Source organism: Cetorhinus maximus, unplaced genomic scaffold (assembly GCF_964194155.1).
Source record: "Cetorhinus maximus unplaced genomic scaffold, sCetMax3.hap1.1 HAP1_SCAFFOLD_1236, whole genome shotgun sequence".
NCBI classification, from domain to species: domain Eukaryota; kingdom Metazoa; phylum Chordata; class Chondrichthyes; order Lamniformes; family Cetorhinidae; genus Cetorhinus; species Cetorhinus maximus.
In genome coordinates this window covers 85001-95835 of record NW_027597178.1, presented here as the reverse complement: position 1 = coordinate 95835, position 10835 = coordinate 85001, and the positions used below count along the sequence as shown (strand labels likewise).

The window sequence follows — 10835 nt, the reverse complement described above, 5'->3', positions numbered from 1 at the left end:
GAGAGAGAGAGAGAGGGGAAATCAGCCAGGGTTCCTGCTCCTGATCACTGTCCAGTGATCCCTGGGTTAGAGAGAGAGAGAGAGGAAATCAGCCAGGGTTCCTGTTCCTGATCACTGTCCAGTGATCCCTGGGTTAGAGAGAGAGAGGGAATCAGCCAGGGTTCCTGCTCCTGATCACTGTCCAGTGATCCCTGGGTTAGAGAGAGAGGGGGGAAATCAGCCAGGGTTCCTGCTCCTGATCACTGTCCAGTGATCCCTGGGTTAGAGAGAGGGGAAATCAGCCAGGGTTCCTGCTCCTGATCACTGTCCAGTGATCCCTGGGTTAGAGAGAGAGAGAGAGGGGAAATCAGCCAGGGTTCCTGCTCCTGATCACTGTCCAGTGACCCCTGGGTTAGAGAGAGAGAGAGAGGGGAAATCAGCCAGGGTTCCTGCTCCTGATCACTGTCCAGTGATCCCTGGGTTAGAGAGAGAGAGGGGAAATCAGCCAGGGTTCCTGCTCCTGATCACTGTCCAGTGATCCCTGGGTTAGAGAGAGAGAGGGGAAATCAGCCAGGGTTCCTGCTCCTGATCACTGTCCAGTGAGCCCTGGGTTAGAGAGAGAGGGGAAATCAGCCAGGGTTCCTGCTCCTGATCACTGTCCAGTGATCCCTGGGTTAGAGAGAGAGGGGGAATCAGCCAGGGTTCCTGCTCCTGATCACTGTCCAGTGATCCCTGGGTTAGAGAGAGAGAGGGGGAATCAGCCAGGGTTCCTGCTCCTGATCACTGTCCAGTGATCCCTGGGTTAGAGAGAGAGAGAGGAAATCAGCCAGGGTTCCTGCTCCTGATCACTGTCCAGTGACCCCTCGGTTAGAGAGAGAGAGGGGAAATCAGCCAGGGTTCCTGCTCCTGATCACTGTCCAGTGACCCCTGGGTTAGAGAGAGAGAGAGAGGAAATCAGCCAGGGTTCCTGTTCCTGATCACTGTCCAGTGATCCCTGGGTTAGAGAGAGAGAGAGAGAGGGGGGAAATCAGCCAGGGTTCCTGCTCCTGATCACTGTCCAGTGAGCCCTGGGTTAGAGAGAGAGGGGAAATCAGCCAGGGTTCCTGCTCCTGATCACTGTCCAGTGAGCCCTGGGTTAGAGAGAGAGGGGAAATCAGTCAGGGTTCCTGCTCCTGATCACTGTCCAGTGATCACTGGGTTAGAGAGAGAGAGAGAGGGGAAATCAGCCAGGGTTCCTGCTCCTGGTCACTGTCTTATCTTATGTCTCTGTATGTCTGCCTGTGCACAGCCTGGGTCTAACGTCCCTCGGAGGGAGACTGTGTTGGGCAGACACTCCAGCCCAGGTTCTGGCCTGGTCCCCTAGCCCTCGGTCCAGGCCTCGCTGTTGGGTAGTGTTCTCTGCAGCCGCCTGCAGCGGGGGGAAGGGGATCACTTGCCTCTATTTTTAAATTGACAGCTCAGCCGAGTGTGAGGCCTGCCAGACAGCTGGGGGCCCGCTGCTGTGTCAAACCCCCACCCTGACATATACCCCGTGCGGTGGTATCAGTGATGGACATCCTCATTCCCCGCCCTCCCTCCCTCCCCTTCCCCATCTCCTCCAACCCCCTCCTCTTCCCCCCTCCCCACCGCTCCGCTCCTCCATTCTTCTGCCCTCTCCTCATCCCCCCCCTCCCATCTCCGCCCTCCTTCCTTTGGCTGCCTGAGGCCCTGCTCTCTGGAAATGGCGAATGCAGGGACAGGAGGAGGCCATTCAGCCCCTCCCCTCTCGAGCCTGTTGCACAGGGACAGGAGGAGGCCATTCAGCCCCTCTAGAGCCTGTTACACAGGAACAGGAAGAAGTGCTTCCTGACATCACCCCTGAAATGCCCGGCTCTCATTTTGAGGTTCTGCCCCCTTGTAGTCCACTTGGCCGTCAATTTTGACTTCCCCCCCCCCTCAACACGTTGCCTCTGTTCAGCATTCCTGGCCTCCCTGAGCCCTGGGGACATCAGAGGCCATTCGGCCCCTCCAGCCTGCTCCGCCGATTATCTGCCGGAATGCCATTCTCCCCGCACTACCCCCATAGCCATTCCCAATTGCTTCTTGTTCAGGGGGGCATTTTAAGAGTCAACCACATTGCTGTGAGGTCTGGAGTCACATGTAGGCCAGACCGGGTAAGGACGGCAGATTTCACCCCCTAAAGGGGCATTAGCGAATCAGATGGGGGTTTTTACAACAATCGGCAATAGTTTCACGGTCACCGTCAGACTTTACATTCCAGATATTTACTGAACTCAAATCGCACCATTTGCCGGGGTGGGATTCGAACCCGGGTCCCCAGAGCATCGCCCTGGGTCTCTGGAACGGCAGCCCAGTGACAATATGCCGCCATATCCCTCGATATCTTTAATAACTAGAAATCTCCCGACCTCTGTCTTGAACATAACTCGATGACTGAGCCTCTCGACAGCCTCTGGGGTGGACAATCCCAAAGATTCACCAACCCTCTGAGTGAAGAAATTCCTCCCTATCTCGGTCCTAAATGGCCGGCCCCTTATTCTGAGACTGTCCCCCTGGTTCTAGACCCCCGCTCACCCCCTCCAGTCAGGGGGAAACGCCCTCCCTGCATCTACCCTGTCGAGCCCAGTGGGAATAAATTTCAGTGAGATCCCCTCTTCATTCTTCGAATCTCTAGAGAGCACAGGCCCAGTCTCCTCAATCTCCCCTCACAGGACAGTCCCGCCCATCCCAGGGATTAGTCTGGGGAACCTTCGCTGCACTCCCTCTACGGCAATAATATCCTCCCTTAGGTAAAGGGGACCCAAACTGCCCACACTACTCCAGGTGCTGTCTCGCCCAAGGCTCCATACAATTGCAGCAAGAGATCTTCACTCCTGTACTCAGACCCCTCTCGTGATGATGGCCGACACAGCACTCGCCTTCCCAGTCGCCGGCTGCAAGAAGAAAAAGGAAGGAGCAGCCCCCTCCCCGAACTCCCTTTCTCACCAAACCCGCAGCAGTGCCACTCTGTAACAGTGGAGGCGGTGGCGCAGTAGTAATGTCGCTGGGCTGGTAATCCAGAGTGTAACGCTCTCGGGACCCAGGTTCGAATACCGCCACGGAATTGGAATTCAATAAAGATCTGGAATTGAAAGCCTGATGATGACCGTGGAACTGTTGTTGATTGTCGTAAAAAACCTCATCTGGTTCACTGATGTCCTAAAAACCCCATCTGGTTCACTGATGTCCTTAAAAACCCCATCTGGTTCACTGATGTCCTAAAAAACCCCATCTGGTTCACTGATGTCCTAAAAACCCCATCTGGTTCACTGATGTCCTAAAAAACCCCAATCTGGTTCACTGATGTCCTAAAAAACTCCATCTGGTTCACCGATGTCCTAAAAAGCCCCATCTGGTTCACTGATGTCCTAAAAAACCCCATCTGGTTCACTGATGTCCTAAAAAACCCCAATCTGGTTCACTGATGTCCTAAAAACCCCCATCTGGTTCACTGATGTCCTAAAAACCCCCATCTGGTTCACTGATGTCCTAAAAAACCCCATCTGGTTCACTGATGTCCTAAAAAACCCCATCTGGTTCACTGATGTCCTAAAAAACCCCATCTGGTTCACTGATGTCCTATAAACCCCATCTGGTTCACTGATGTCCTAAAAAACCCCATTTGGTTCACTGAAGACCTAAAAAAAACCCATCTGGTTCACTGATGTCCTAAAAAACCCCATCTGGTTCACTGATGTCCTAAAAACCCCCATCTGGTTCACTGATATCCTAAAAACCCCATCTGGTTCACTGATGTCCTAAAAAACCCCATCTGGTTCACTGATGTCATAAAAACCCCATCTGGTTCACTGATGTCCTAAAAAACCCCATCTGGTTCACTGATGTCCTAAAAACCCCATCTGATTCACTGATGTCCTAAAAACCCCCACCTGGCTCACTGATGTCCTAAAAACCCCATCTGGTTCACTGATGTCCTAAAAACCCCATCTGGTTCACTGATGTCCTAAAAACCCCCATCTGGTTCACTGATGTCCTAAAAACCCCCATCTGGTTCACTGATGTCCTAAAACACCCCCATCTGGTTCACTGATGTCCTAAAACCCCCCATCTGGTTCACTGATGTCCTAAAAACCCCCACCTGGTTCACTGATGTCCTAAAACCCCCCATCTGGTTCACTGATGTCCTCAAACCCCCCATCTGGTTCACTGATGTCCTAAAAAAACTCTTCTGGTTCACTGATGTCCTAAAAACCCCCATTTGGTTCACTGATGTCCTAAAAACCCCCACCTGGTTCACTGATGTCCTAAAATCCCCATCTGGTTCACTGATGTCCTAAAAAACCCCATCTGGTTCACTGATGTCCTAAAAAACCCCCGATCTGGTTCACTGATGTCCTAAAAACCCCCATCTGGTTCACTGATGTCCTAAAAAACCCCATCTGGTTCACTGATGTCCTAAAAACCCCCATCTGGTTCACTGATGTCCTAAAAAACCCCATCTGGTTCACTGATGTCCTAAAAAACCCCATCTGGTTCACTGATGTCCTAAAAAACCCCATCTGGTTCACTGATGTCCTAAAAAACCCCATCTGGTTCACTGATGTCCTAAAAAACCCCATCTGGTTCACTGATGTCCTTTCGGGCAGGAAACCTACCATCCTTACCCGGCCTGGTCTACACGTGACTCTGGGCCCTCAGCACTGAGGCTGGCTCTTAAAATGCCACTCGGCTCTCCAGGGCAATTAGGGATGGGTAATAACTGCCCCATGAATGAATAAAAGACACAAAATCTCGAAGCCTCTTTGTATCCTCCCCACAGCTTTCGAGTCATCGGCAAATTTGGAAATGTTACAATTGGTCCCCACTTCCAAATCGTCGATGGAGACTGTGGCCCCAGCACTGATCCTCGTGCTACCCCACCAGTAATGGCCTGCCAAGCTCAGAGTGACCTGTTTATTCCCCCTCTCTGTTGTCTGTTAACCAATTCTGTATCCATAACAGCGTGTTAACCCCCAATCCCGTGTGTCCCTGTGAGTGAGGGTACTGATCGCAGGATGGAGAGGTGTAGGAACACCACTTTGGAGTTACAGCGGCAAGGGAGTTACTTTAAACCCTTTATAAAGTTGAGGGGGAGGGATGGGGAGGGAGCTGGTGGTGGGGGTGGAGGGAGTGAGGAGGCAGATATGGGAGGGGGCAGACGGAGGGCGCGGGGGGTGCAGGGTGAGGGTCAAGATGAGCGGCAGGAGGGAAATGAACTTATTCCAGTTTTCCCATTGGGGAGTGGGGGGAGAGCTGCCCAGGGGGTGGGGGTGGGCGCTGGGGGGTTGGGTGCTGGGTGGCGGGGGGGTGTGTGGTGGGGTTTGGGGGCTGGGGAGGGGTGGGGATTGGGATGGGGGGAGGTGTGTGTTTGAGGGTGGGGTTAGGGGTATGGGTTTGGGGGTGGGGTGTTGGGGGTGGGGGTTTGGTGTTTGAGGGTGGGTCTCTCTGAATGTGTAGCCAGGCCAGTGAAGATTCCCTGGATCCACCACCTCCCCGTGCAGCCTGGTAAATACCGAGCCCCTGACACCAGCTCTCAAATCAGCCACATCCTGCAGACAGAGCGGTGAGGTCACCCACCCCGACTGTCAGGAGTGACTGTCTCATCCGACAATCCTGTCCCCGGCCAACCGGACACTTCGGGAATGTCCACAGTCACTGCACAAACATCGACTCCTTCAATTCCTCGGGAAAAGACCCGAGCCGGGATTACAGTGTCCGTCGGAGTGTATCCCTCCTCTCTCTCTCTCTCTCTCACACTCTCTCTCTCTCTCTCTCTCTCTCTCACACTCACTTTCATTCACTCACTCTCTCTCTCTCACACTCTCTCTCTCTCACACTCTCTCTCTCTCACACTCACTCTCTCTCTCACACTCTCTCTCTCTCACACTCTCTCTCTCTCACACTCTCTCTCTCTCACACTCACTCTCTCTCACTCTCTCTCTCTCTCACACTCACTCTCTCTCACACTCTCTCTCTCACACTCACTCACTCTCACACTCAATCTCACACTCTCTCTCTCTCTCACACTCACTCTCTCACACTCACTCTCTCTCTCACTCACTCTCTCTCTCACACTCAATCTCACACTCACTCACTCTCTCTCTCACACTCACTCTCTCTCTCTCTCCCCCCCCTCTCACTCTCTCTCTCCCCCCCTCTCACTCTCTCTCTCACACTCACTCACTCTCTCTCTCCCCCCCTCTCACTCTCTCTCTCCCCCCCTCTCACTCTCTCTCTCACACTCACTCTCTCTCACTCTCTCTCTCTCTCTCTCTCTCTCACACTCTCCACCCCCCTCCCTCTCCCTCCTTCCCTCTCTCTCTTCCCTCCCTCTCTCTTCCCCCCCACTCTCTCTCCCCTCTCTCTCTCTCTCCCCCGCCCCCCGCCGCCCTTCCCCCCTCCCCCAGGGGGCAGAAAGGGTTAAATTCCGGGGACAGGTCTCACATAGACCGGGGCTTGTGTCCCCTCGAGTGTCGAAGGGGTGATCATCTCATCGAGGGGTTTAAGGTGATGAAAGGACTCGACAGGGTCAACGGAGGGAAATTATCTCCTCTGCTGGGGAGGGGGTGTTGGGGAGTCCGGAACGAGGGGGCAGAACCTTAAAGTGAGAGCCAGGCTGTTCAGGGGGGGATGTCAGGAAGCTCATCTTCACACAAAGGGGAGCGGGAATCGGGCTCGAGAGGGGCTGAATGGCCTCCTCCTGTTCCTGTGTAACAGGCTCGAGAGGGACTGAATGGCCTCCTCCTGTTCCTGTGTAACAGGCTCGAGAGGGGCTGAATGGCCTCCTCCTGTTCCTGTGTAACAGGCTCGAGAGGGGCTGAATGGCCTCCTCCTGTTCCTGTGTAACAGGCTCGAGAGGGGCTGAATGGCCTCCTCCTGTTCCTGTGTAACAGGCTCGAGAGGGGCTGAATGGCCTCCTCCTGTTCCTGTGTAACAGGCTCGAGAGGGGCTGAATGGCCTCCTCCTGTTCCTGTGTAACAGGCTCGAGAGGGGCTGAATGGTCTCCTGTTCTGACATTTAATCCTCTGTCTGAATGCAGGAATCTTGGTGTCGAATATGAGGATCCTCCTCCACCCCGGACTCTCACTCCACAACCTTCCGAGCTCCTGGGATCGGACGATGAGGAGCAGGAGGATCCACTGGATTACTGCAAAGGTCTGATTGGCCCAGGGGACACCAGATCAGCTCAGACAGTGAACCTCACCGAGGCTCCTGGGCACTGGCAGCTTCCATTATTATTGCCGTTCCCATACCCCCCCCCCATGTCCGTCCTCCAACCCGCCCCCACGCCCAGCCTCGGCTGATCCACTGCTGAAACCCTCACCCACCCCATCGTTCCTCGGACACGGCCATTCCCTCACTCCCCTGACCCCTCTCCCACGCTGTACGCACAGTAAACCTCAGACCGTCCGGAACTTCACTGTCCCCGTGTCCGAACTCACACCGAGTCCCCTTCACCCGTCACCCCCTGTGCTCACTGACCCACACTGGCTCCCGGTCCGGCAACCCCTCCCTATCTCTGTAACCTCCTCCAACCCCGACACCCCTCCCTATCTCTGTAACCTCCTCCAGCCCCTACAACCCTCCCTATCTCTGTAACCTCCTCCAGCCCCTACACCCCTCCCTATCTCTGTAACCTCCTCCAACCCCTACAACCCTCCCTATCTCTGTAACCTCCTCCAGCCCCTACACCCTCCCTATCTCTGTAACCTCCTCCAGCCCCTACAGCCCTCCCTATCTCTGTAACCTCCTCCAGCCCCTACACCCCTCCCTATCTCTGTAACCTCCTCCAGCCCCTACAGCCCTCCCTATCTCTGTAACCTCCTCCAGCCCCTACACCCCTCCCTATCTCTGTAACCTCCTCCAGCCCCTACAACCCTCCCTATCTCTGTAACCTCCTCCAGCCCCTACAACCCTCCCTATCTCTGTAACCTCCTCCAGCCCCTACAACCCTCCCTATCTCTGTAACCTCCTCCAGCCCCTACACCCCTCCCTATCTCTGTAACCTCCTCCAGCCCCTACACCCCTCCCTATCTCTGTAACCTCCTCCAGCCCCTACAACTCTCCCTATCTCTGTAACCTCCTCCAGCCCCTACACCCCTCCCTATCTCTGTATTCAGTCACGTCCACATCACAGAAATGAATGAAAGAAGTTGCTTTTTTTCCCCTCTCTCCCCCACTCCTTCCCTCTCCTCCACTCCTTCCCTCTCCTCCACTCCTTCCCTCTCCTCCACTCCTTCCCTCTCTCCCCCACTCCTTCCCTCTCTCCCCCACTCCTTCCGTCTCTCCCCACTTCTTCCCTCCCTTTCCTTCCCTCTCTCAATCACTCTTTCTCTCGCCCCATTGCCCCCTTCGCGAATCTCGCTCACCCCACACCCCCCATCCCCGCGCAGTCGCCCTGTTTGGCTCCCTCCCTTGCCCCCCGCCCCCCCCTTCTCTCTCTCTCTCTCTCTCTGAATCGCTCTGTTTCTCTCTCTCTCTCTCTCCCTAGGGGGTTACTATCCTGTGAAGATTGGAGATCTCTTTAACGGTCGCTACCACGTGGTCCGGAAGTTGGGCTGGGGTCACTTCTCCACCGTGTGGCTGTGCTGGGACATTTAGTGAGTACGGGTCCAGCTGGGGTGGGTGGGTGAGGAGCACGGGGTATGGCTGGAGCGGTGGGACAGGGGCCCCAGTCTGTGACTGGACAGGCGATTTCCCCCCCTCAAACCCCCCCCACAAGCGCCCACCGGCTCGGCCAGACCGCTCCCCCCGCCCTCTGAGGCTGGAGGCATCGGATTGCCCAGTGCTGTGAAGCCTCCCGTAGTGGAATAGCTGTGGGCATGATGGTGCTTGGGGGTGGGGGTGCGAGGAGGAGACAGTGGGAGGGGGATGTTGAAGGAAGTTGCATGGGGGTCTCGGGAGGGAGAGAGGGGAGGGGGTGAAGGGGGTTTGCACTTGTTAATGGGCCTCGATGACCCTGACTCTCTCTCTCTTGTCTCTCTGTCCTGTAGCCGAAAGCGATTTCTTGCTCTAAAGGTGGTGAAAAGCGCTCCTCATTACACAGAGACCGCTCTTGATGAGATCAAACTGCTGAAATGTGTGAGTTTCTGCTGCCCTGTCTCACAGCCCTCAGCGCTGACCCTCCGACAGTGCGGCGCTCCCTCAGCACTGACCCTCCGACAATGCGGCACTCCCTCAGCGCTGACCCTCTGACAGTGCGGCGCTCCCTCAGCGCTGACCCTCCGACAGTGCGGCGCTCCCTCAGCGCTGACCCTCCGACAGTGCGGCGCTCCCTCAGCACTGACCCTCCGACAATGCGGCACTCCCTCAGCGCTGACCCTCTGACAGTGCGGCGCTCCCTCAGCGCTGACCCTCCGACAGTGCGGCGCTCCCTCAGCGCTGACCCTCCGACAGTGCGGCGCTCCCTCAGCGCCGACCCTCCGACAGTGCGGCACTCCCTCAGCACTGACCCTCCGACAGTGCGGCTCTCCCTCAGCACTGACCCTCCGACAGTGCGGCGCTCCCTCAGCGCTGACCCTCCGACAGTGCGGGCGCTCCCTCAGCACTGACCCTCCGACAGTGCGGCGCTCCCTCAGCACTGACCCTCCGACAGTGCGGCGCTCCCTCAGCGCTGACCCTCCGACAGTGCGGCGCTCCCTCAGCACTGACCCTCCGACAGTGCGGCGCTCCCTCAGCGCTGACCCTCCGACAGTGCGGCGCTCCCTCAGCACTGACCCTCCCACAGTGCGGCGCTCCCTCAGCACTGATCCCGGGGATACGGTGAGGGATATCCGCTGTTAGAAATTAACGGTGTTGTTTCTGAATCGATTTCCCCTGTCAAATTTTCCCAGGTCCGGGACAGCGACCCCAGTGATCACAACAGAGAGATGATTGTCCAGCTAATCGATGATTTCAAGATCTCGGGAGTGAATGGCCTTCGTATCCTTTGTGCTGCTCCAAGTTGGAAACCACAATGCGCCCACTCCCCTGGCGATACCACCCAACGCGTAAAGCGCCCCCTGTGCCCCTTACCCACCACGCGCGGGACCCCCCACCCCCGCCAGGCTGGATGCCCCTTGTGGGAGGGAATGAGTTTCACTCTCGCCCGGTGACTTCTCCTTCACTCTGTCAGACGTCTGCATGGTCTTCGAGGTGTTGGGACATCAGCTGCTGAAGTGGATCATTAAATCCAACTACCAGGGGCTCCCCATCCCCTGTGTGAAGAGTATCCTTCGCCAGGTAAGATCCAGGAGACGGTCACCCTCTCTGAAACACACTGTGAAAAGCTCCCTCTACACCGTCCCCATCAACCACTCCCCAGGACAGGTACAGCACGGGGTTAGATACAGAGTAAAGCTCCCTCTACACCGTCCCCATCAAACACTCCCCAGGACAGGTACAGCACGGGGTTAGATACAGAGTAAAGCTCCCTCTACACTGTCCCCATCAAACACTCCCAGGACAGGTACAGCACGGGGTTAGATACGGAGTAAAGCTCCCTCTACACCGACCCCATCAAACACTCCCAGGACAGGTACAGCACGGGGTTAGATACAGAGTAAAGCTCCCTCTACACTGTCCCCATCAAACACTCCCAGGACAGGTACAGCACGGGGTTAGATACAGAGTAAAGCTCCATCTACACCGTCCCCACCAAACACTCCCAGGACAGGTACAGCACGGGGTTAGATACAGAGTAAAGCTCCCTCTACACTGTCCCCATCAAACACTCCCAGGACAGGTACAGCACGGGGTTAGATACAGAGTAAAGCTCCCTCTACACCGTCCCCACCAAACACTCCCAGGACAGGTACAGCACGGGGTTAGATACAGAG

At 56.0% G+C, this 10835-nt stretch overlaps 1 protein-coding gene across 1 annotated transcript in view; it reads left to right on the top strand.

The window, feature by feature from the left end:
* Positions 1 to 2877: 2877 nt before the first annotated feature.
* The window catches only part of LOC144675944 (SRSF protein kinase 3-like), a 20327-nt gene continuing 12369 nt past the window's right edge, over positions 2878 to 10835 (top strand). The window contains exons 1-6 of the mRNA XM_078536463.1: positions 2878 to 2987; positions 7058 to 7173; positions 8510 to 8618; positions 9012 to 9099; positions 9852 to 9939; positions 10133 to 10239. Of these exons, the coding sequence (XP_078392589.1) occupies positions 2878 to 2987; positions 7058 to 7173; positions 8510 to 8618; positions 9012 to 9099; positions 9852 to 9939; positions 10133 to 10239 (618 nt within the window). The remainder of the gene's footprint in view (positions 2988 to 7057; positions 7174 to 8509; positions 8619 to 9011; positions 9100 to 9851; positions 9940 to 10132; positions 10240 to 10835) is intronic.